General features: G+C 35.7%; 1 protein-coding gene across 9 annotated transcripts in view; it reads right to left on the bottom strand.

The window, feature by feature from the left end:
- The window catches only part of ANKRD12 (ankyrin repeat domain 12), a 104,168-nt gene that overhangs the window by 44,051 nt on the left and 32,841 nt on the right, over positions 1–27,276 (bottom strand). For 7 of the 9 annotated variants that reach the window (XR_008706510.1, XR_008706511.1, XM_055559100.1 and 4 more), the window contains exons 2-5: positions 25,113–25,250; positions 12,870–13,017; positions 4,821–4,889; positions 842–988 (exon numbers count right to left, since the gene is read on the bottom strand). Coding sequence is in view for 7 of the 9 variants with exons in the window: in XM_055559100.1 (XP_055415075.1) it covers positions 842–988; positions 4,821–4,889; positions 12,870–13,017; positions 25,113–25,199 (451 nt within the window). In the remaining 2 variants the exon portion in view is untranslated. The remainder of the gene's footprint in view (positions 1–841; positions 989–4,820; positions 4,890–12,869; positions 13,018–25,112; positions 25,251–27,276) is intronic. The other 2 variants (XM_055559101.1, XM_055559103.1) reach the window with 2 other exon arrangements.

The following is a 27,276-nucleotide window of genomic DNA, read 5'->3' as shown; positions in this document are numbered from 1 at the left end:
AGGTAAGAAAAATGGAGTGGGTAGCCATCCCGTTCTTCAGGAGATATTCCCAGACCAGGGATCGAACCTGTGTCTCCTGCATTGCAGGCAGATTCTTTATTGTTGAGCCAACACGGAAGCCCAAAATAAATTTTAGCAGATCTTAAACAATAAAACATGAATTATACTCGTTCTTCTAAAAGCATGTGATAAGATTACCAGCTTACAATAGAGTGCTAACTATAAAAGTAAAGTATAACTATAAAAGTAAACTATAAACCTAGAAGCAGCTTTACAGAAACTGAAGTAAAAATTTCTGCAGTAAGGTAAAAGCACACACAGTTCTGCAACAGATTTCTCATGTGGACTGATCCAATTCTAAACTACAGTTGACCCTTGAACAACTCAGGGATCAGGGGTACCCACCCTCCTCACATTTGAAAATCCGTGTGCAACTTACAGTTGGCCCTCCAAATCCAGAATTCTGTATCTTCAAATTCAATCAACCATGGATTATGCAGCAGTATAGTATTTACCACTAAAAAAAATCCATGTGTATGTGGACCCACTCAATTCAAACCTGTGTTGTTCAAAGGTCAACTGTACTCATTTTAGTTGACAAACATTACTGAATGTCTGCCAAGAGCCAAGATCCCTGCTCCTGTATAGCTTTTCATCTAGCAGATGAGACAGACAATAAACAACTGTCACACAAACACATGTTAAGATTATAAATTTATAAGAAACTGATTAAATCCAAGAAAGGACAAACATTTAAAGTAGTTAAATATAACTGTCAAGACAAAGCTACAATGTGAAGAAAACCACAAACACACAGGTACTCAATGATGGTGAGTGTCACCTGGACTGTTGTCCCGTGCTGTCATCTGCATAAGAAGTGCCATCTGCTTTCGCTCTGAGAGTGGGTAACCAAAGAGAATGCTAACTGGAGTGGACTTCTTATTTCCAGCTTCCTTTTTTGTTTTCTTCTTTTCTGGACCTTCTTTCTCTGGAATTATTAATAAATATGTAAGAATCTGAAACAAATTTAAGCACGCAAAAGTAAAGCATAAGGAGACTTTTTAAAAATAGATGATACATGTTTATGAGAAACAAGAGTAACAGAGAAACTTGCAATAGGCAGACAAAAGAGCACTACGGTTTTATTATATAAGCAATTTTCTCCCTGAATGCTTTGAAAAAACATCTTAATTGTATAATTTTCAGAAAATTAACATTTGGAAATTTAGTCCTAGTAAGATCTGTATTTTAATGATCGATTCTATTAAATAACACTTCAAACATTCCTTAGTTTTACATCTCTGAAACTCCTTCATTCACTCTAATCTTATTCAATTATTCCTAAGCCTGTATAGTAATATTCCTTCACATTATCTCCCTAATTCCACTAATAATTTATACATCTTCTAAGGAGCTGTTTAAGACAAAGCACATCACACAGAGTAATTACTGAAAAATAACACCAAATCACTCTATTGTAGTTACAGGATAATTGAACATGGAAGACTATTAATCAAAGCTGAAACTGAGCAAAATTAAAGATTCTATATGTGTGTGGCAAGGGGCCAGGGGAATTAATAGAGATCCTGCAAAGATTCAAAAATGTCTAAAAATTTTTCAAAGAGATTTGATCCACCATAAAGCCAGTTCTCAGATTTAGCTATTTGGCAAATCTCTGGCAATGGAGCCAATATTCCTGGTTATGAGCCAGAAAATTCAGATGGAACTGGATTCCATAGGTCAAAGAAACATAGATGCCTGTTACTCCTTCCTTAAGGACATTTCTGGGAATTAATTCAAGTGGCCCTGTGAGATGAGCTGCCTGTTAACTGTCTAGGCATCTATTTCCTGGAAAATCCTGTATCAATATCTGGGATTTACTGATCCAGGTTTGCAGTGTAGAGAAGAGCTACAAAACTATAAATAAATTAATAAAAATTGTAAACAAATGTAAAATAGCAAAATGAGTGCAAGAAGACAAGGCTTAGTAGTCAATACTGTCATTTTTCTCAGGTAGATGTGGCCAGCAGTTAGACTACTCCAGGAGATAAGCATTTATTGATCTAGTAACTTTCAAGAAACGAATAAAAGTTTGATACTATTTATATATTACTGTATTATTATTTGAGGCATACAATCCTGTAGTATGCCACTTTAAGTTAATCAGGACAAACTGGAATCCTAAAGGCCTGGAAAAATCAAAGGGCCTGCATTACTCTCTGCTGCCCACAAATCACCCAAAACTCAATAGCTCCAAAAATGTCCATTCTGTTGATATTTGCAGAATTTTACATAACAGAAATAAAAAATTCCAAAATTTTTATAGTCAGCCTTTATTAATAGTTCTAATATATTATTTTCTTACTTTTCATTTCATTAATGATCCAATTAGTATAAAGCCCATTTTAGCAGTGTTACACCTAACTTACTAAATTTATTATAAACCCCTAAATAGGTCTTTTGGAGAAATCTATTTTTTCCTGAAACACATTCTTTTTCCTAATAATGTTCTATATGCTTTGGTTCTCAGAATTAATGAGGAACCACAACTGTTGTTTTAATAGTTGTTGATCTGCATGCCAAATTTTTAAATATAATAAATGTACTTCTCACTTAAAATACTTATAACAGTTTAAAGAAAGATGTTGTTTTAAGAAAAAAAAGTACAGTTTAGTAATTAGAAGAAGCAAAATAAAAAATACATCTCTATCCTTAAAACACTTTTAAAGTTTTGGAAAAAAAATTTTCTTTTATTTTCTCATTTGCAAACTCTTGATTTCTGGTTTTAACTGCATTTTAGTAACACAATGTTTTAAGAAGAATATGCTTGAGGACTTCCCTGGCAGTCCGGTAGTTAAGACTCTGCACTTCCAATGCAGGGGATGGAGGCTAGATCCCTGTTAGGGGACTAGGATCCCATGTGCCATGAAGGAGAGGCCAAAAAAAAAAAAAATTTTTTTTTTTTTTCCAAAAAATTTTTAAAAAGTAAATTCAATAAGATTAAGATCAAAAAGAAAAAATCAATTATGTTCCTCTATACTTGCAATGACCTCCTAAAAAAAGAATATACTCTAAAGTGATACTCAGTTTATAGAAGAAAAGAATAAACAAATTGGATGTATTCCAAATGTTCAATCAAAAACTCATTACTAACATTCATATGAACACTATTTTTTTTCTGAGTTACCTTAGCCATCTGTCTTGAGTTCATGCTTTACATGAGATAGAAAAATAAGGTAGGTGAACAGTAGCTGTTGTAAGATAGATTAGCAATAACTTTATACCATTTTTAAAAATCATAAATCTTAGATTAGTATGTCCCTAAGTGTGCTTTTTCATGTTGAAACCATTCAATAAAACTCTGTGAAAGCATGGATTCTTAACAACTGGACCACCAGGGAAGACCACCTTAAGAGATTGTTAAAGAAAAATCCAGGTGGTTCACTTAAGACTAAAGAAAAACAGATACAGCCTTTTCAACAATCCAGTATTATTTACCTCAAGATTCAGAGGACCTTTAGAATTACAGAGATATCTCAGTCTTATAATCCTGAAAATTAGTGCTTTCTTCCCATGTCTTATCAGAATAAACAGAAAGCTCAACATTGTCACATCTCAATTAAGTATACTGAGAAGAGACAAACATGTTTTTCTTGGGGAACTAGTTCATAAGCCTACCAGTGTCTCAGAAATACGACATTTTCCCACAAAGCAGCCACAGTATAAGGAATGAAACTGTGGGAGCTACAATTCAAATACAGATGGTTCTGCAATATCTAGTTTCTGACAGGTGAAGGCTTATATCTTCTGATTCCAGCCATGACCCTCAGACCACAGGCAATTTCATCACATACCACTCTTTTAGGTGTGCCTTGGTACTCAGGGGCCCCATTTTAGGAAAGTACCACTAACTCCACAGTAAGTGTAGATCTGTTCAATTTAATGCTAACTGTAGACAAGCCATTGCCAAATTTTGATAACTACGTATTACTGACTTATCAGGTCAACTAACAGTTTTCAGGATAATTTTAAGAATAATTACTTTGCTGTATACCAACTCAACAAATTTATCAAATAAATAGAAAGTATACTGGCAACAGAAATTTTTAGTTTTTACAGTTAAAGGCCATATGCTAAAAACTGGACACTGAGGGACTAAACAATATTTTACATTTAAAAATAAGAGATAAGAACATAAGCTAATTAAAAAGTTAAAAAAAAGAAAGAATCAAAACACCTAGCTAATTTAGTTTTCACATACTGGGGATACATTTACTCTTTGATGGCATTTCTCCAGGAAACTTGGTGTTTTAATCCATTTTTAAATTCAACAGGGGCAGCAGAAAAGTCAACAGACTAAAGAGGTCAACTGAAAAAATTTTTAATATGTTTTAAAAAACACTGCATGCTTGAAGAATAAGATGACACTGTCTATGAAAATCACTGTGTGTGGTATAACGTGTGAAGGGCGTCCAGCTAAGAGATGGAGGACCAGGGCACCTTCCTACAGGGGTCACTGCTCAGCACAGCTCCAAGGTGTACACCTCTCATACTCTTCTACGTGAATGGGCCCCCAGCTGTGCTGCATGCCTGAGTGGCTGTGCAGGATCCTGCTTGCAGCATCCACACAGAACATGTCTTGGACATGGTACATGGGTGCTCTCAAATGAGGCTGGAAAATTTTATGTCACTCATATAGTCACTTATTCAACCACAGACATCTATGTGCTGGTTTGAAAATAAGTTATTTATAGTACAAGAATTAATTATAAATGTGACAGAAACCACTGGCTAACAGGAACCCCTGATAATCTAGTTACCTGAGCATGTCCTGTAAGAAGATATAAGTCTCTCCCCCCAATTCTCACTTGTATGTCCTGGGTCTGAATCTACAGAATGAGAAGAGACAGGAGAAGAGAAAAAAGCATACGAAGGGAAATGCAGAATTCAACAAACCAACATTTTTCAAAAGACCACAATGATGTACCACTGTTTTTCCAAAAGATTATTTTTAAGGTAAAGCCAAAAGTACATTTAAAACAGAGGTTTGGCTAATACCTAAGATTTCAGTTTCTTTGGTCTTAAAGCTAAGAAAGTCAACTAAGTAGGTTGCAATAACAATTATTACTGAGGCTGCTTATTAAAACATATAATCTTTCTTGAGAATATTTTTTCAATCTCTGAATATTGATAAAAGAGACAGTACTCTGTAACTGCTTTTCTGTTTAGAATTTGCCTTTACAGAACTTGAATAAAGACTTCAATCATCCTTTTTGTTCTATGAATGCCAAAACTACTCAGAAGACAATAGAACATTTTGGACTACAGTATCATTCCAGACCAAGTATTTCTATAAACTGTAAACATTTCAAATACTATGAATTATTACACTGACCACCTCTTAGAAAGAAAGCAGGCTCAAGCAAAACAAAATTTATTGGCTAAGAAATGGAATGCTGCCTAACACCTCAATAAATTAGACAAGAATATGGAGAACTGATTTTTGACAGTATGGCCAGAGCAAATATTTTTACTTACAAACAAATGCTACTATAACTTAAAATATTATTATTCTAATCTTTACAATATCAATTTATTGGCTCATAGTTTTCTTTCCAGACTGATTACTATAGACATTATTCATGAGTTCAGTTAGGTATAAGTAAAAAATAAAAATATTGGGGGAAAAGAATTTAGAGAACAAATAACTCCTAAACATAATATTTGCAAAAAAAGATAAGCCTATAAGTTTAGTGATGAGAAAGCTCACTCAACTGAAAGGGAAATCATTAATAAAATAACATTTAGACCAATTCTAGAGCCAATGGGTAAACAGATTGAATCACAAGCCTTTCAATAAACAATTACATTTGCTTTTTGTAATTGTTAACAAAACCATTAAGTTAACAACTAGAATTCTATGAAGAATATTTGACATTTCATTTCAAGATAAACAAAAATTTAAAAAGGCCTCCACAGGTTGCAAAGCAAAGTGGCAACTAATACGTTGCACCAACAAACTGAATTAAATGGATAAGTGAAAGCAGATCATATTATTGTGATCAATTAAAGAACAGTGGATAAAATAAACTTGCTTTCAATTATATTAATATAAGGAAGCAGTTTAATAGTTTATCCAAACCTTCCTTTGGAAGTACTATCCTGACCCCACATATCCTTCGGCTTTTACTCAAATAAGTATGCTCATATTTGGGGCATCTGTATATGTATTCTATAAAGATTTAATTAAGGAGCTAGAAAATTATCAGGGGGAAGGAACAAAAATAAATCTATAATAGACAATCTCCATGAAAATCACCAAAAGATGAGTATCCTTATTAAGCAAAACACTAATTTTATCTGTTACTTTTAACAGTTATCAGAAAAACAACATTTGTTTTCTTTTTAAAAAAGTTGTCCTCTTCAAAGTTGTGTTGAGTCATTAAATAGGGTAGATCCTTCAGTGGGATCAAAGCCTCAGGAAAGCAGGCCTTAATGGCTGGCTCGCAGAGACTGAGTTCAGAGCATGTGAACACATTCTACAACTGCGACCATGGCCTTGGTGAATGGGGCATACTGTGCCTCTCTGCATCTTCTCCTTCCACATTTATTCACACATTACTTACATATGCCACTAGAAAAAATGCAATAAGCAAACAGATAATGCTTATTAAGAAGAAATAAACATTTTTTAAAAAAGAATGTTGTATTTTTTTTTTTTTTTTACTTACACATGCAAACTAAAATGAATACTACTGGTTTATCACTATAGATAATTAGATCTAGCAAACCTAAAAAAAAAGAAAAAGCAAGTCCCCTGATGTTATTTGAGATTAAAGAACACAAATGTACTGCTGGAAGACTTTGTAACTACATATAATTATTTTAGAGAAATGTCATAGAAACGTTGTATCCTTTTAACCTATAACCCTACTTTTGGAATGAATAAGAAAACATTCAGGGTATAACAAAAACACAGTCTGGAAAGACACTCTTACGGCATTACTCATAACAAAATAATTCAAATGTAGGCTGGAGGCCAAGAAGAGACACTCATGTGTAGCCTCAAGCAGTGAAGTTCGGTACTTTTATGTTAAAGAACTGTTATGGCATCCAATGAATGCCATTAGGTTAGAAAAGAAAATTAGTATGATTTTATGGTGGATAGAGTAGGAATAAAGTTCACTCAGTAGAAACATTAGCAACTATTAAAGATAACAGCAGTTATCAGTTATTAATATTTTGTTGTTGTTTAGTTGCTAAGTCGTGTTCAACTCTTTTGTGGCCCCACTGACTGTAGCCTGGCAGGATCCTCTGTCCATGGGATTTCCCGGGCAAGAATACTGGAGTGGGTTGCTATTTCCTTCTCCAAGGGGTCTTCCCAACCCAAGAATCAAACTCATGTCTCCTGCATTGGCAGGCAGATTCTCTAACAGTGAGCCACCAGGGAAGCCATATCAGTATTATAAGGTGCCTACTTTAAATATTCATTATCCTCTTCCTATTAATAGGAATACCCCAACTTTGCTCAGAGTGATAATATATCCAGCTCAAAAATATTCAACTTTTCAGACTTTCCTAACTAGCAGAGCCTAACCAGTTGAGGTGCAGGCAAAAGTCTCTAGGGAGGTTGTTTCACAAGTAAAAAGCATCACTGGTCTTTCCTGCCCAGGAAGGATGTGTAAGGCAAAATGCTGAAGGACAAAGCCTATATACAAGCTAAGGGTGGCAGAGCAGAAATACAAAAGGAACCTAGTCCTTGTCGGTATTACTGAACTGCTACACTGCCTATGCCTGCTCTTACTGCAGTAGATGAAAAATCTCTAAGTCAGTTTTCTATTTTAATTAATATACTGCAAACTGATTTTATATGTTATATCACTCAGAGATCACAATTTCTGAAGTTGGTATTATATATGCACTTTTACAGATGAGACAACTGGGACTTACAAGGAACTCAGCTAATCTGGCCAGAGCAAGAACTCAACACTGGTCTGTCAGACACAACAGCCCCTGATAAGAAACACTAGGCTCTGACTTCTCTCTGTTATAACTATAATAACTTATCTTGTCTGGATTCTGGATGTCTGGGAAAGACTGAAAGTAAAAGCTAAAAAATGGTGATAAAGCAAGCTGATGATGTAGCTGTAAAGAAACAATTTGTTTTCTAGATCAGAAGTAGTTACTTCCATAGGCTCAGTGAGTTACTGTACAAACAAGCCTCTTAACATTTCATGGGACAAAATTTATAGAAATTCTCTAATAGGATAGGACAATGTGGGATAGATACTGGAATGATATAAGTAGTTATGCTGGAGATTTGTTGCAATGAAGACAATTATGATACAGCTATAAAAACTCATGGCTAACACTTCAAATTATGCTGTAATTTCCCCCCAAACTTTATCTGTCTAGTTAAGCAACTACTTTTTTAGAAAGTGCTATCTTTTAAAAAATTAATAAACATGAAATAATTGAGGATTTAAAGAGTTTAAGACACACTCAGTTCAGTTCAGTTCAGTCGCTCAGTCGTGTCCAACTCTTTGCGACCCCATGAATCGCAGCACGCCAGGCCTCCCTGTCCATCACCAACTCCCGGAGTTCACTCAGACTCACATCCATCGAGTCAGTGATGCCATCCAGCCATCTCATCCTCTGTCGTCCCCTTCTCCTCTTGCCCCCAATCCCTCCCAGCATCAGATCTTTTCCAATGACTCAACTCTTGGCATGAGGTGGCCAAAGTACTGGAGTTTCAGCTTTAGCATCATTCCTGCCAAAGAAATCCCAGGGCTGATCTCCTTCAGAATGGACTGGCTGGATCTCCTTGCAGTCCAAGGGACTCTCAAGAGTCTTTTCCAACACCACAGTTCAAAAGCATCAATTCTTTGGCGCTCAGCCTTCTTCACGGTCCAACTCTCACATCCATACATGACCACAGGAAAAACCATAGCCTTGACTAGACGAACCTTTGTTGGCAAAGTAATGCCTCTGCTTTTGAATATGCTATCTAGGTTGGTCATAACTTTCCTTCCAAGGAATAAGCATCTTTTAATTTCATGGCTGCAGTCACCATCTGCAGTGATTTTGGAGCCCAGAAAAATAAAGTCTAATACTGTTTTCACTGTTTCCCCATCTATTTCCCATGAAGTGATGGGACCGGATGCCATGATCTTCATTTTCTGAATGTTGAGCTTTAAGCCAACTTTTTCACTCTCCACTTTCACTTTCATCAAGAGGCTTTTTAGTTCCTCTTCACTTTCTGCCATAAGGGTGGTGTCATCTGCATATCTGAGGTTATTGATATTTCTCCCGGCAATACTAGGCTATCTCAAAATGAAGACTAGGAATGACTCATCTGGTTGATGGCATTATTGCGGATTATGAGAACCACGGAATCTTTCTTGGACAATACGAATGTCTTTAAAAAAAATAATAATGGTTGTTTTATAAAAATAATGTATGTCTGTCATGTTAAACATTCAAAGCATATAAAAGAATACAAAGAAGAAAGTAACAAGTCATCCTCAATCCTGGAAACAACATGTTAACATCTTCTGAGTATCATGCAAAGTACCTTTCTAAATGTACGTAAAGACAGAGGGATCAGGGGGGAGACAGAGAGAAATCAATTTATGTAAGAGGAAGAAAATACCATACACATGTGCGATCTTTAAATAAAAATCTGTAAGATTAACTTTAGTTTAATCCAACATAAAAAGAAAAGGAACTAAAGGAATCAATTCTTTTCTACAAGAGATTCATATGCTAAAATATAAACACAGGCATATTTATAAACATACAGATACAATTTTAAATAAGGAAAGATTAAAAGTTTTAAGCAATAATTTTGAAAAAAAATTTCAGTTTTAGACAATTTCAGTTAATCCTTTGTCATGAAAGATGATGAGCTGAGTAGCACTCAGCTTTTTCTCCTTTTTCCCCATTCCCTGTTCTTTTACTTTTCACTAACTCAGGGTTCATAATATTTACATTTTTATTCAGGACCCTTAATAACTTACTAGGTTTAGGTTTAGTTCTACAATGAAACAGTCTTTATATTTAAACAATTTTCTCTTTCTGTATGTGTGTTAATATCTGTTCTATGTGCATAGGCATATAGACAAATATAAAGAATATGACATAATGCAATCAAACAGTACATATTATTTCATAACCTGTTTTTTCAATTTGTATACTATGAACATCTTTCAATACTGCTTATTCTTCTACAATATTATTTTTAACAGTAAAAGATATTTCCTCAGTGTTTACCACAATTAAACCCTTTATTACCTGACACTCCTTTCCCGTTTTTTTCTATTAAAAGTTGAGAGAAATATACTTGAAGATAATTTTCATTCTCATCAATAATTATCTATATTGAATAAATGCCAAAAGAAAGAATAAGTCAAATGTTTACAAATTTAGTTTTTAACATATGTTGTTATATCAAGGTAGTTCTGTAACTTAGACAAACTAAAGCAAGTTCCTATTCTAAATCAGTGACCAGTTTGTATGATTTAATGAAAGTGTAAGTCGCTCAGTCGTGTGTGACTCTTTGCAACCCCATGGACTATACAGTCCATGGAATTCTCCAGGCCAGAATACTGGAGTGGGTAGCCTTTCCCTTCTCCAGGGGATCTTCCCAATCTAGGAATAGAACCTAGGTCTCCCGCATTGCAGGTGGATTCTTTACCAGCTGAGCCACCAACAAAGCCCTTGTATGATTTAACCAATGATAATTTTCTCAGTCATTATAAACTCTATTTCCTTAACTACTATTATTTCATACATTTCTTTGTCAACTGAAATTCTGGTGTTCTGAACTACCTGCTTGTATCTTTTGTCCATTCTCCGATTTCTGTGTTTTTTCCTTCACATGTTAGAGAACTTAATTAGATTAAGTACTGTCATATATGTTGTATTTTTCCCCTCTATACTTTATTCTGTATAGTTTAGAATATTAAAAAGATCAATGTCAGATATGAGTTTTGGTGCTATAATTATCATTCACATTTAAAACAGCCATTAATGGTACTCTGGACTCTTTTTTAAAATTATGAAAATAAGACAGCTTAACTGTAAATAAGACATTTTTCCTTGGGCCTGGGGAAATTCTTCTCAATGCTTTGGATGTGTGTTTATGTGTGTTCATGCAAAACTAAGGCGTTCATCTGTTACTTACTAAAATTTATAAACTCAGACTACCAAAACTATAGATATACATTTAAATACATCAAAATCTTATTTAATGTTAGCATGTGACCTTTAAAAAAAATATGTTCATACTATGCAAGCCTGAGAGAGAGCTACAATGCCCCCTATTAAATTCAAATAGTGGAAAGACTGTAGGAGAGAAAATTAATCCCATCAATACAATAAAATTAGACCATGTTCATTCAGTGCCTAAAGTTCATGTCTTTCTAAGTCTTTCTCCTTTATTTCACACCAAAGGAAAGACAAATAACCCAACTGATCTAATAACAAAGGTTCTCCTCGGAAGTGTGTTATTTTGAAATCTTAATATATTTTGAAAAACATGTTTACAACCTTTGAATTTTTCTAAGTCCCTTCTTCAAACTACTAGTAGGAGAACACTGTCACTGGAAAACAACCTAGTTAATGTAAGTACTTTAAAAATGACTAGCAGAAAGACTTCCAAGGAGAAAGTCTGAGAGAAATTAAAGCCTGTATATCTGAATTCACGTAAGTACCTTCTTCTCAGCTAAATGACCTCATAACCTTGAAAACAATGCTGAAAAATTAGGAGGGCCAGGCTTCAAAAAAAAAAAAAAAAAAAAAAAATCCGAATCTTTAGAAGTCAGTGTAACTTAAAATGAACAAAGCACAAAATTTCTTAATTACTCACAAAAAAAGCAATTTTTAAGGTTTAAAAATGTCATAAGTGTTTAAGAAAAACTTCTAATTCAAGCTAAGAGAAATAGCCAAATACACAAAAGGAAACCTAGCTGCTACCAAAAGTGTACACTAAAATTAGGTTATTTTCTAAAGCTATATTAGCATAACGCATTTCAAAAGTCCTTAGGGTATTTTCAAAGATACTGGAGTCAAGATTATTTCGATATTGATGACTAAGGTAGCTAGAAAGATAAAAGTAGGATACAATCTCTGTACATATATTTAGAATGTAATACTGATTTTTTTCTGTGAGTGAAACTAAAAACTAAAACATTCTTAAGAACAGTTAATAATACTTCATTCAGGGGATAAAATGATCATGATAAACATACAACAAACATTCAAGTTTATATGAGTTTTAGGAAATGACTATCTCAGGGCTAAAATACAACCTAGTATTTATAGATTGTGGTCATAAGGTTCTAATCTATTATGAATAACTGGGATTGACTGACGTCAAGTATCATTCCTGATATAGTGAGAGTTTTGAGGAAAAAAGTACTATGAATTGGACTGAGGCAGCCTCAATATTTTTCTTCTTTTTTTAGAAGGGACATATTTCTGATTCGTTTCTGAATCTAAAATGTCTAAGCTTTTTTTCCTTTGGTGGGTTCAATACTTTGTCCACAAAAACTGAACAACTCTTTCTCAAATTTACCACATCAAAGATCCATGCAACTGAGTAAATTTTCAACAATGAAATGCTCCCCAAGAAATCAAGTTCTTAAAATGATAAGAGGTCTGTAATGAACACTGAGACTAAGAAAAAAACTGCTTTTACATATGATAGAAATTATATTTGGGCAAGGAATATATGAATTTCTGCCCCAATGATAAACCTGAAATTCCAAAATACAAATATTTCTCTATAAAATGTAGTGCAAGAGGAATGATAAAATCACAGTAAAAGAAGGATAATGATTTTACTAGAAAACAACAAATTTTCCCACCTGTGTCTGAATCTCGTTCTTCATTTCTTGATGGGCTGATGGTAAAAGGAAGTTTACGTTTCATGGATGATTTCTCTTTCATCTCCTTGCCCACATCATTTCGATCAATTTTTGGAGTTTTGCTATAGGATGCAATCTTGTCTTTACTCTATTAAAAAATAAAACATGAATAAAGTTATAATGATACTAGCTAAGCAGTACAGTATTAAAAAATACTTTATGAAGGAAATTTTCATACACAAAAGTTGAAAGGGTATTACAAACTACCATCATTCAATGTCCTCAAGGCCCACTTTCAACATGTTTTCTTAATTGTTTCATATTCCCTATCATTTAGTAATATAATTTTAAATAACTGTAAAACAAAATATCTTGAATATAATAGAACTCTATGTCTAAGACATTATCCAATAAACAAATATATAAATCAGAAAAAGAATTCTAGATTGAATTGAGTAGTGAAGATTACTGAAAAATAAAACCATCAAATTATTTCCCAGGTGTAAAGGAAAATCCTCTTGTCTTTTCACTTCTAATGAAATGGAGCTTCACAGGCATGCCTTTTGCTTACAATGCTGTTTTAAATGGTCGATTTTATTATTATTCTGGCACAGTGAGGCCAACAGGTCAGGAGACCACTGCCAGTGGAAAGACAGTTTGTCACTCACAGCTCCCAAGAAAAGAGGGCATATCACATGTGCAACGCAGTTTCTCCTGGGGAAGCACCTAGCCAGTTCAGGGAGGCAGAGGGAGGGAAAGGCAGGCAAGCGGATGCTTTAGTGTGGCTTCCACAGGAAAAGGCTAGGAGAGCAAGCAGGTTTAGGGTTGGCTAGTCCGCATAACTTGTGCAGGGTCTGGGGTATACATGTCACTTCTCTAGTTGTCTGGTACCTGACAGTTATTCTGGGCTAACCGTCAGGGCAGGGGGACAGTGGTCCAGAGTATGAGAGTTGCTAGAGCTGGTGGTTAGGGATGAACCCTGGATTGCTGGTTTGCAAATGAAAGGTGTGGTCACAAATGAGCTATTTATTTTCTCTGGGAACTGAGTGGCCCTGGGAAGGACAGTCTGCCCAAGGTCAGTGAGGTCCCAGATGTCCAAGTATCAGAAGTAAAAAGGCATGATTAATAAAAAGGTTAGCCAACAAAGTTCAAGAGATCTGCCTTGGAAAATACAAATATTTTGTTATTAACAAAAGAATCTAAGAAAAACATTAAGAAGTCCCTTCTACCTTGCATATACATTATGATACTGTTCTGTGACATAAACAAGTTAAAAGAAACCAAAGTGTTAATATGTTACATGAAAAGTGTTCGCAAGACTGTATCAATCATGTTCTCCTATGCGATAATTTGGTGACTAGTGTGAATATTCATACAGGGCTTCTAAGATACCCCAGCTGGTAAAGAATCCACCTGCGATGCAGGTGGCCCCAGTTCAATTCCTAGGTCAGGAAGATCCCCCAGAGAAGGGACAGGTTACCCATTCCAGTATTCTTGGGCTTCCCTGGTGGCTCAGACAGTAAAGAATCCACCCACAATGCAGGAGACCTAGGTTCAATCCCTGGGTTGGGAAGATCCCCTGGAGAAGGGAGCGGGTACCCACTCCAGTATTGTTGCCTGGAGAGCCTGGTAGGCTATAGTCCATGGTATCCCAAACAGGTGGACACAACTGAGCGACTTTCACTTTAAGCGTGAATATTCTTACCTGCTACAAACTTACTCTGTTCTCAAGTAAAACTGTCCTTAAAACTGTTAGCCAAAGTGTTTTTGTGAGAATCTTAACACTAAAAATTATTTTCAGATCTGGGAAAAGTAACTTTCAAAAGAAATAGTTACTTCTGATTGTCCTGAAATTTCTGTATTATCAAGTATTCAGGAGAGGGTCTATTCAGGAGAGGGTCACTGGCACATTCTTCTTCCATACGATGACATAATAAACTTGACAGATTTTTTTCATTTTAAAATGTTAAATGCTTTTCATTTACACTAATGTTTTTCTTAAAATAACCTACAACAGCCATCACACACAACATGAAAGTATTAACAGTTAGCCGAGAATAACCTTCTATCACTGCTGATACTAAACAAGGTGCTGGTAGTCTTTACCAACTCAAGAAGATAGAAAAAAGAAGTATAAAAAATACCTGGAGATAATTTAAAATATATATACATATATAAACCCTTGAAGGATACAAATCAAAATGTTAATGGCTATCTGTGGGTAATGGCATTGCAGGTGTGCTGGGAGACAATCCACCATGGCTTTCTTGCATTTCTGTACATCTAGCAAACAGAAGCACTAAATAAATCCCTTTGTTCTATCTTTTCAAAGTTATCTGTATACAGAACAGCCTTGGAAGACAGAGACAGCGTCTTCCTCTGCAGCAAAGGGTAGATTAGATCTGTTCACTGTTCAATATATAACTTCTCTCTTTAGGGCTAAGGTCAGGTCGATTTACCTCCCATTAAAAAGATTTGGGGTTCCTCTCCCGTTACACAATCTACTGTATATGTAGTTGTCACTGGCCTTCACTACATCCCTTTGTGAGAAATAGGGCTCTGACAACAGACACAAACACTGATATATGGCTACTGCTATGGCTATATGAAAAAAACTTTCCTTTCTATCTGACCCAGGAGTCTCATGTCTTCTGCTAGAGCCCATGAAACTAATTAGCCTGCAAATAGGGTAGAGTAAAACCTCAAGATCCTTCATCTCAAACAAAGCAATTTCTATTTTCATTATGCTTATATGTTTAATTTTTCTACAGTGAACATGTATTACATTATTTGAACAAAAAAGTTCTCAATTATCATGGGGAGAGGACAGGAGATAATGAAGACTGAACCTTCTCTGATGATGAAAAGGTAGATGATTAACATCCACTCTTTCACACTTCATGAATATAACTTGAGATTTAGACTATCAGAAAATATTCGATAAAAGATATTGCTTTGCAAATTATGAACACCAACTTATAGCTAGAAATGTTTCAGTGGAAAAATCCCACAGATTGTCAGTAAAAGGATAAAATATTTGAAGAATTTTGAGTAGGTATGAACCCCTAACTATTGTGATACTTAATAAGGTAATAAAATCATTTTATATAAAAAGTATATTGCTACAGAATTATTATTTAAAATATGGTCTATTTGAATGCATTTAAGAAATTAAGTTTTGGTTCAGGTTATTTTTAAATTTAGAAATCTCTTAACAGCAATGTCTTGTGTTATATTATGCTATAAATATGGTCTCTATTTACATAAGAGAACAACTACAGATCATTTCTAAAAATTTTATGGAAGGAAAAACTCAGCAGAAGTTAGAAATTGGCTTCAAGGCCAATAACTCACTAAGAAAAGACAATCCTAAGAATATGCTTTGCAAATAAGTAAGTGAAAAAAGGTAATCATGTCACCTTCTCTCCTTCCCTCTAATTCTGTCATAAGAAACAGTAGTAACATATAGTATAAGCAAAAAACTGGGAATGGATATTACAGCCCTTCCTCTCTTAAGCTGTCAAATATTTATTTAAAATGAAAGAAAATTACTTCTAACAGCAGCTTTGCATGTCAAGCTGCTCGGAGATCCGGAGCACGGCAGTACTAAGCACCATGCACACTGCTTCAGAAGGGCTCTGACCCTTACACAAACACATGTATGCTCTTGAAAAAACACTGAATGATTAAACTGAGGCTGAGAACGGTTAAATATATCCCTTTGGGTAAGCCAACTGTTAATAACTAAAGAATTTAATAGTTTGTATTTATTCTTCCTATTTATTTTATAAACCTAATGATTAGTAAGCATTCTTAACTTACCTAAGGAATGTTTTTAACAGAAAGATATTAGCAAAAGTTTTTGCTTTTTTGCTTGCCTCTACAGTTTTAAGAAATCACACTTTTATGAAGGCAATGCTCACGACTACTATGTATTTAGTGGCAATCATCAAAAAATAAAACAAGCACCTAGAAGACTAAAAGCTTCAACAATTTTGGCCTTATCAATTAAAAAACTGACATCAAGTAGCCTCACATATAATTTAACAAATGCAACCTTCACTCTACTTAAGCATTTAAAAGTCAAAGTTCTAATTCTCTCCTCAAACCTAACATTGCATCCTGTCCCCACAACTCTGAGATTTCCTCTACCCAGATCACGGTAAGGTATGTCCACTGACAAAACCCAACAACTTCATCTTTCCCATTCACTGCTGTGGCATCTGGCCACTCTCAGCTGTGCAACCTCTGCTTCTCTCTTGTCCTCTCCTGCTGCTGCTAAGTCACTCAGTCGTGTCCGACTCTGTGTGACCCCATAGATGGCAGCCCACCAGGCTCCCCCGTCCCTGGGATTCTCCAGGCAAGAACACTGGAGTGGGTTGCCATTTCCTTCTCCAATGCATGAAAGTGAAAAGTGAAAGTGAAGTCGCTCAGTCATATCCGACCCTTAGCGACCCCATGGACTGCAGCCTACCAGGCTCCTCCGTTCATGGGATTTTCCAGGCAAGAGTACTGGAATGGGGTGCCATTGCCTTCTCCATGTCCTCTCCTGATCCCTCCTAAAATGTGTGAATTCCTCAGGGTATACTATCCTTCACTCCTGCCCCACTCTATCTGGGTGACATTATCATACCTATAGGTCACTTTTCCACAAATTCTCATACTTTTAATTTTCTTTTAGCTGTTCTCAGCTCTAGTCTCGTTTTGTTTACTGATACTTCTATTGGATGTTCCGACTTCATTTAACAAGTACAAACCAAATATGCTTCCTGAAACAACCTCTTGCTTTTCCTGAGTGCCCTCTCAGGGAACAGTCCAATCAACCTCAGCGTGGACCCAGACCACTTTTCTACATACACAGGTAAATCTCAGTAATTCAGTGTCTTTCAGACCTGACAATTTTCTTTATCCTCAAAGTCACTGCCCATACTGCCTCCTCCTTGGATTTTTAAATACTACTACTGATTTCTGCTATGGCCCTTCCCTTTGGCTCACTGGCTACAGGATAAATGTCAAGATCTTTAGCAAGGAACACAAGGCCATAATGAACTGGTCCCTGTCTAAAACTTATTTCCTATCCTCCATCCTTCATAGGCTACATACTAACTTTGTGTGCACTACTTTAACAGACTCTTGTCTTTTTACATCTCCTGCTTAAGACTACTATTTACTCTCATTTTTCTGCTGGTCACATATGTACTTATCCATGAGAATCCAGATTACATATCTTTGCCACTGTGAGACCCCCTGAAGGCCCATAAACTGACTGCTTTTCTCCTCTGTCCCATCACTGTACACTTGAACACTTTCATTAGTATGCTTCCTACAATGGTACACAAGTTCACAAAGTGTGGTCCCTTAGATTATTTCAGGGGACCTGCAAGGTCAGAAATAAGCTCACAATAGCACATAAGATGTCAGTGTATCTTTGTCTCCCATTCTCTAAAAAGTGTGTATTTGACTCTTGAGACTATGTGACAAGAGATAGCTGAACTCATGGACTGCAAAAGCAAATAATTTCAATATCTTTCTGTTAAGCCACATATTAAAGACATTTTGCAAAACTAATGACACTCCTCCTTGATACTGTCTTGGAATATACAGTTTCATAAAAATATATTATTAATATGTAACAGTTTTTAGACCAATTATTATACACATAAATTTCTTCTCAGTTTTCATTTCTGATTATATAAATGTCAATAGACATACTCATTTATAAAAAAGCCCTTCAGCCTCCTCAGTTATGCTGAAAAATATTAAGGGGTCCTGAGAGCAAAACATTTCAGAAACAGAGACAAGGCAGTTACTTAAGAGTCTTCATAAAGATTTAGACCAACATTAACCACTTGGTTTGTTTCAAAGGTTCACAGGAGAGGCACACAACACAAACAAGCATCCCACATGAGGTTTGTTGGATAAAATAAGTAAATCAGTGAACTCATTCTCCTTGAGATTTGGCACATTAAAATACATTTGAGAAAACTTCTGTCTGTAGTAGAATGAAGATACTGGCAACTCATCTCTGTAAGAAACAACTACAAGCCTAGACAAAATTGTAAAAAAAAAGAAATTTCAAGGCTCCAGAAACGGAACAAAAACAAACAAATTGAGAAGCATTTTCAGTAAGAACTGCTGAACCAAGGATAAGAAGATAGCCTGGGGCTGTTCTCATTCCCAGCCAATGCTTAGTTTGCATGACAAGGTTCCAGGGTGGAGCTGGCAGTGAAAACCAGCATCTCTGCTGCCAGAGAGTCAAACCTCACCCCTCAGTCACATAGTTGTTAAAAAAGCCAACAGGGTAGGAAACAAATGGAAGCAGGGAACAAAAAACACAGTTCTATTGCTAAGGCTGTGTGGTCCCACTGTTGGGGAGCAGCAGCTGATAGACAAGCCAGAAATTTAACAGGGAGATTGAAGAAATCAAAGAGCCAGGGGAGCACTAGATAAGATAGCCATTCACCTCTGGCTGACAGGGTAGCTGGGAAAGCAAGTGGGAAAGATCAGAGAATGACTAACCTCTGCACATACCCCCAATGACACCAAGACTATGTGCGCATGTGGTGGAGGTGTGTGAGGGTCCAAGCTCTCCACAACACCCTGAGTCGACAAGGACCCTGCACGCATGAAGGAAGACCTGGCTGAGCCCAATGGAAAGTAAATGCTAAGGTAGATCTGAAAATGCCTGAACACTGAACACACTCCCCAACACACATGCAAATCTACCAGTGGAAGGAGCCTTACTGGCTCGTGGCGTTTCAGCAAAGTGTCTGAATCAATGGCTGCTGACTAACCCATGTTAAGTATGGGGCAACCCCCAAAAAGCAAGACCAAACACCACCCCCCAAACTAGACCCCATTGGTTGTGACAAAGTAACAAATATCCAAAACACCTGACATCTTACTAAAAGCAAACAAAAAACTAGCAACAGTTGTAACTTTCAGGTGGAAAATAAAGAGAAACCAGAGTTGTAATATATGACCCAAACTGTTTAGTTTTCAACAAAAATGAAGACAGATAGGAAAGCGAGGAAAAAGTATTCAACAGAAACTTCTCTGAGTGGGTCAAGATACTAGCTTTGGCAAAGACTGTAAAGTAACTATCCGAATGAAAGAAAACATTGTTTAAAGAATCAAAGTACCACAACTTACCAAATAGAGATTTGGAAGGAAGGAAAATTACAAAGAAAGCCAAATGGAAATAACGGATTTGAAAAGTTAGAGTGACTGAAAATATACTAGGTATCTTCAATAACAGATGTGAGATGGCAAAAAAAAAAAAAAAAAAAAAAATCAGTAAATTTAACACACCAATTCATGAAATATTAATCTACAGATCCCAGAAACTCAACAAACTCCAGGTAGAATAATCACAAAGGGATCCTAAACACACTACAGTCAAACTATTTAAAGAAAAAAAAAAGAACATCAATGAAAAAAATTCACGACAATTAACAACTGACTTCTCATTAGAAACACTTGAAGTGAGAAAGGATGACAATCTATTAATACTAAAAGGGAAAAAAGTCAAGTAAGAATTCTATATCCAATAAAATAAAGGCAAATAGTCACGAATGACCACAAACTGTGTAACTCTACTTAGGTGAAATATCCAGAATAGGAAAGTCTATATAGAGACTCAATGTAGGCTTATTCACACTATCTAGGGCTGTGGGATTTGGGGACAGAATGGGGAGTTACTGCTAATAGGTACACAGGGTTTTTTTTCAGGTGAAAATATATTAAAATTGATAAAGGTAATGATTGCACAACTGAATTCTACATTTTAAATGAGTAAATTGTATGGTATGTGAATTATATCTCAAAATATTCATTTTTTAAGAATGGCAGAATCAAGATATTCCTAGGTCAACAAAGACAGAGAAATCACAGTTGAGAACCTGTCTTATAGTAAATCCTAAGGAAAATTCTTATAGATGGTAAGGAAATGACACCAGTCCCCTGAATTCATAAGAAGAAGTTAAGAGTGCCAGAACTGGTACATTTCTGGTAAAAACAAAGAACTATATAAATATATACAGTTCTCTGTAATTCTCTTCTTTAAAAACAAAACTGTATAAAATAATAATTATAACATTCTGTTGTTGGGCTAATAACAAATGTAGATATAATCTATATTACACAGATAACACAAATGAAGGGAATACAGCTAATACAGTAATACAGCTATACTGGAGCAAAGTTGCTTTATTTTACTGCATTTAACTCAGTAATAACATGTAGTAATTGGCATGCACATTATAATCCCTAGATCAACACTTAAAAATATAATTTAAGAAACATGGTCACAAACACAGAAATTTAAATAATGCACTGAAAAATATGTATTTTAAAAAGGCAGAGAGGGGAGAAGAAAAAGATCTGAAACGTAAGAACAGAGAGCAAAGTGTCAACTATAAATCCAACCTTATCAATAATTAATTAAATGTGAGTGGGTTAAACACTACAATCAAAACCAGAGAATGCCAGCGCAATCAAGCAAGAAAGGAAATAAAAACATTCATACTGGAAAAGAAGTTAAATTATTTCTGTAAGCAGATGACATAATCCCAAATGCAGAAAATTCTAAGGAATTCACAAACTTTTAGAATCAATTCAATATATGAGTTCACTAAGGTCAAAGGATACAAGATCAGCATACAAAAATATTCTGCATTTCTATATACTAAACAATAAAAAAATCCAAAATGAAATTATCTACAGTGGCATCTGAAAGAATGAAATATTAATAATTTAATAATACATTTACAAGATCTGTACACTGAAAACTACAAAGCATTAGTCAGGGAAACTGGAAATCTAAATAAATGGAGAGACATTCTGTGGCGATGGACTGGAAGACATATTGTTAAGATGACAGTACTACTGCAGTCTATAATCTACAGTTTCAATAAAATACCTATAAAAATGTCAGGGTTTCTTTGTGGAAGCTGATAAGCTAATCCCAAAATTCACATGGAACTGCAAAGGACCTATATAGCCAAAAGAATTTTTTAGAAGAACAAAGTTGAAATCTTACAGGTTTGATTTTGAAAGCAGATTTGAGGTTGCTCGGGGTTTGGGGTGGGAACAGGGACACACTGCAAATGGGCATAAGGATCTTTTAACAATGATGGAAACGGTCTAAATTGCATTATGATGATAGTTGCACAATTTTATAAACTTACTAAAAATCACTGAATTGCACATGACATGGGTAAATTTTATGGCATTTAATTATACCTCAAAAAACCTATTTAAAAAAAGACTTATACACATATGTTCAGAGAATCTTTATTCATTTTAGCCAAAAACTGGATATATTTCAGATGTTCTTCAACAATAAAATGGCTGAGGGGAAGAAAAGAACTTAAAAGAAAGAAAAAAACAAAACAAAACAAAACAAAAACTTCAAAGGTAATGTATAAAACTAGATGAAGGAGAAACTAGGGACAGTGAGACCAATTACTAGACAACTGCAGAAGTCAGTTTAAAGGTTTCAGTTAAGTTCAGTCGCTCAGTCGTGTCCAACTCTTTGTGACCCCATGAATTGCAGCACACCAGGCCTCCCTGTCCATCACCAACTCCCAGAATTCACTCAAACGCACGTCCATCGAGTCAGTGATGCCATCCAGCCATCTCATCCTCTGTCGTCCCCTTCTCCTCCTGCCCCCAATCCCTCCCAGCATCAGATCTTTTCCAATGACTCAACTCTTTGCATGAGGTGGCCAAAGTACTGGAGTTTCAGTTTTATCATCATTCCTTCCAAAGAAATCCCAGGGCTGATCTCCTTTAGAATGGACTGGTTGGATCTCCCTGCAGTCCAAGGGACTCTCAAGAGTCTTTTCCAACACCACAGTTCAAAAACATCAATTCTTCAGCACTCAGCTTTCTTCACAGTCCAACTCTTACATCCATACATGACCACAGGAAAAACCATAGCCTTGACTAGACGGACCTTTGTTGGCAAAGTAATGTCTCTGCTTTTGAATATGCTATCTACGTTGGTCATAACTTTCCTTCCAAGGAGTAAGCATCTTTTAATTTCATGGCTGCAATCACCATCTGCAGTGATTCGGGAGCCCAAAACAATAAAGTCTGACACTGTTTCCACTGTTTTCCCATCTATTTCCCATGAAGTGATGGGACCAGATGCCATGATCTTCGTTTTCTGAATGTTGAGCTTTAAGCCAACTTTTTCACTCTCCACTTTTACTTTCATCAAGAGGCTTTTGAGTTCCTCTTCACTTTCTGCCACAAGAGTGGTGTCATCTGCATATCTGAGGTTATTGATATTTCTCCCGGCAATCTTGATGCCAGCTTGTGTTTCTTCCAGTCCAGCGTTTCTCATGATGTACTCTGCATAGAAGTTAAATAAGCAGGGTGACAATATACAGCCTTGATGTACTCCTTTTCCTATTTGGAACCAGTCTGTTGTTTCATGTCCAGTTCTAACCGTTGCTTCCTGACCTGCATATAGGTTTCTCAAGAGGCAGGTCAGGTGGTCTGGTATTCCCATCTCTTTCAGAATTTTCCACAGTTTATTGTGATCCACACAGTCAAAGGCTTTGGCATAGTCAATAAAGCAGAAATAGATGTTTTTCTGGAACTCTTGCTTTTTCCATGATCCAGCAGATGTTGCCAATTTGATCTCTGATTCCTCTGCCTTTTCTAAAACCAGCTTGAACATCTGGAAGTTCATGGTTCATGTATTGCTGAAGCCTGGCTTGGAGAATTTTGAGCATTACTTTACTAGCGTGTGAGATGAGTGCAATTGTGCGGTAGTTTGAGCATTCTTTTTGGCATTGCCTCTTTGGGATTGGAATGAAAACTGACCTTTTCCAGTCCTGTGGCCATTGCTGAGTTTTCCAAATTTGCTGGCATACTGAGTGATTTGAAATACCTCAACTGGAATTCCATCACCTCCACTAACTTTGTTCATAGTGATGCTTTCTAAGGCTCACTTGACTTCACATTCCAGAAGGTCTGGCTCTAGGTTGGTGATCACACCATCGTGATTATCTGGGTCGTGAAGATCTTTTTTGTACAGTTCTTCTGTGTATTCTTGCCACCTCTTCTTGATATCTTCTGCTTCTGTTAGGTCCATACCATTTCTGTCCTTTATCGAGCCCATCTTTGCATGAAATGTTCCCTTGATCTCTAATTTTCATGAAGAGATCGCTAGTCTTTCCCATTCTGTTGTTTTCCTCTATTTCTTTGCATTGATCGCTGAGGAAGGTTTTCTTATCTCTTCTTGCTCTTCTTTGGAACTCTGCATTCAGATGCTTATATCTTTCCTTTTCTCTTTTGCTTTTCACTTCTCTTCTTTTCACAGCTATTTGTAAGGCCTCCCCAGACAGCCATTTTGCTTTTTTGCATTTCTTTTCCATGGGGATGGTTTTGATCCCTGTCTCCTGTACAATGTCACGAACCTCCATCCATAGTTCATCAGGCACTCTATCTATCAGATCTAGGCCCTTAAATCTATTTCTCACTTCCACTGTATAATCATAAAGGTTTAGAGGTTTAGAGGGCCTAAATTCAATAGGAATGGCGAAGGATAGTTGTAAAAGGGCAGAATCACTGGCAAGGACTAATAACGAAGAACAAAAACAGTTAACATTTATTGAGTACTTGTTACTGTGTAACAAGCACTGTATTAGATACAACACTTTAGTCATTTCACTATCACAACAATTCTAGAAAGTACCACTGTCCTCTATTACACTGAAGTTGGAAAAATTACATAAGATTTATCCAAAGTTACAGACATGGAAAACTGAATAGCTATTGTATTTGTGTGTTCTGCTACGAGGAGTCAGGGGGAAGAAATAAAAAATGACTGTGAAGTCTTGGATCCCCCACCCCATGATTATTTCTCAAGTTAACTGTGCAATCTTAGTAATTTTGTTACCTTAGGGAATGAAAATCCCACCCCCAGGATTAGCCTTCCATACTACTTTTTATTTGATGGATAATTATTAATATTAAAAGTACTAAATCATGGGAATTCCCTGGCACCCTAATTCAGTGTTTAGGACATCTAACTACTTCACTGCGGAGGGCCAGGTTCAATCCCTGGAAGGGGAACTAAGATCCGGCAAGCTTCTAGGTATGCCCAAAATTAAATAAATAAAACCTACAATTAGAGAAGTTTTTTAAAAAGTATATAAAAGTACTAAATCAGGAGGTTTTTTTCACAATTTCCAAAGAGTCGACAAAATCTTTAGCATAATCATATACCTTTCTTCCATATGGTTTTTCTACCATATTGCTGTCACTGTCAGAATTTTCACTCTGAACTGGTTTTGTGAACCCAGATTTGGGCATCTTATAGCTGTTCAGCTAGCTGCTTCTTCTGTCAGTCTTCTCATCCTGGATCTGTAAAGAATGGATATATAAGGGTTATTTGTAAAGGCAGCAATAAAACCTACTTCAAGTTTATGCACCACAATTAGTGCAATTTGGTTTCCTCTATGTCTCTATAAGGTCATTTCTTAGGTAGGTTATCTTAGCCTAAAGTAAGCTTTCATTTAACGATCTAAGCTTTTAATCACAGATCTCCTATTTAAGTCCATTCAGCTTGCCATTGAAAAGAAGAAAACTACTATTATATCACTTTCCATCTTCTCTAGACTAGTATCTAACCTTAGTTTTTGGGGTAACCAGCCATGTCAAAGTGGAAGTTAAGTGTCTGTCACCCCGCCCAGCATGGCTCCAGCAGTTGTAGCTCTTAACAGATTCTCTGGTAGTTCTGCATTGGTCTGGAAATTATTTCTAATTATTTCTAGGTATGATGAGTAATTTTACAACATCTAATGCTATTTTCAATAAAGTCCTCACTACTTAAAATCCCTAGAGTGGTTTCTTTTCATTCACTGAACTCCCAGACACCCCCAGGTATTTAGTCACTCTATAGCCTATACATTGATTTAATCCTTATCATACTGTAATTGTCACTCTACGTATTGTTTTCTTTCCAACTTGTTCAGTCTTCTGTCTCCTGCTCTACAAACTGATTTAATAGATCAAAGAGCCTCTTGGAAGCTGTTGCTTGAGAGATCCAGAAAAAATTCCAAAATGTGGGTTTTACAATACAAAACAGGTAGCCATGAGGCTAGACCTGTGTTGCTGTTAGCCACATAGGGTTGTTGAAAGTTAAATTAATTAAAAATTGCTCCCACACTACACAGTACATCTGTATTGTTGGCACCGTTATCTGTTCTTGACCACAGAAAGCTCTCCTGCACAGCCTCCGGCTACACTGAGGCTGTCGGCCAACGGGAGAAGAACTTGGGCCACAGCAACAAGCCTAACAACTGACAACCCTAATTTTAACTCCTTCATGCTGTAAATTTCCTATAAGGGGGTTTGGATCTAAGTATGATACATTCTAGGATCTATACAAATTATTGAAATCCAGACATTCAGAATAGAAAATTAGTAAAAATCTATATTCTTCAAACTGGTGCTTTAAAATTTGTGGTTTCAATAGAAACATAACCAAAATATCCTTAACTGAACTGAGTTAATTGGTAAATTATCAAAACTAGTTTAAATTAACCTGAATGTAGCCAAATTAGAGTATACTGCAACACATTAAACTTCCAGAGTTTAAATAGTTCAAATCTTTCATTTTATAGAGCAAGAAACAAACTTGAAGAAATCAAGGGAAAATACTGATACTACACCAAAGAGGTAAAGTTTCCCTTGGGGTCATTTAACTGTTTCTACTGTTACTATATAAACAGAGTCATTTAAACATAGCACTGTCCTCAAAGCCAGCTCTATGCAAAGCTTACAGAGTTAGAGTTACAAGTCATATCTAAACAGAAAAATTCTGACTCAAAAGCAAAACTGAGCTGCATAGTATCAATATGCACTAACCCAGGCGAGACTATGAAGATAAAGCAGTATCTCTTTTGTAGATTAAGTGAAACAAGTCACTGGTGAATGAAGAAATGTCATGAATATTTTTTTAATTAAAATTACACATGGCAAAAATATTATATTAATAGACTGTTAGAAAAAGCTATGATTATTCAATAACTGCATTTGGAAAATCTCAGCAGCAAGAAAACTGACAACTGGATTTTTAAAATATTAGTCAGTCAAGTATTTGATATATAATTAGGTTCTGGGCCTCAGATATATAATGTAATCATTAGAATGATTGATGCACAAAGAGGTGATCAAAATCACATTGGGTAAGTAAAACTTGAATCTTTAAAGATGTACAAATAACCCAACAGAAGGCAAAAACAGAATACTGAGGAATGAAAAACAAAAGGAACACACAAAACAGTAATAAAATGATAGACCTAATTGAAACATAGCAATAATTATATAAAATGCAAATACTAAAAACACCAATTAAAAGACAGATTGTCAGAGAAGGAAACAATGA

This window comes from Bubalus kerabau, chromosome 21 (assembly GCF_029407905.1).
Source record: "Bubalus kerabau isolate K-KA32 ecotype Philippines breed swamp buffalo chromosome 21, PCC_UOA_SB_1v2, whole genome shotgun sequence".
NCBI lineage: Eukaryota > Metazoa > Chordata > Mammalia > Artiodactyla > Bovidae > Bubalus > Bubalus kerabau.
The sequence above is the reverse complement of the archived record's forward strand: the minus strand, read 5'-3'. Positions and strand labels throughout refer to the sequence as shown.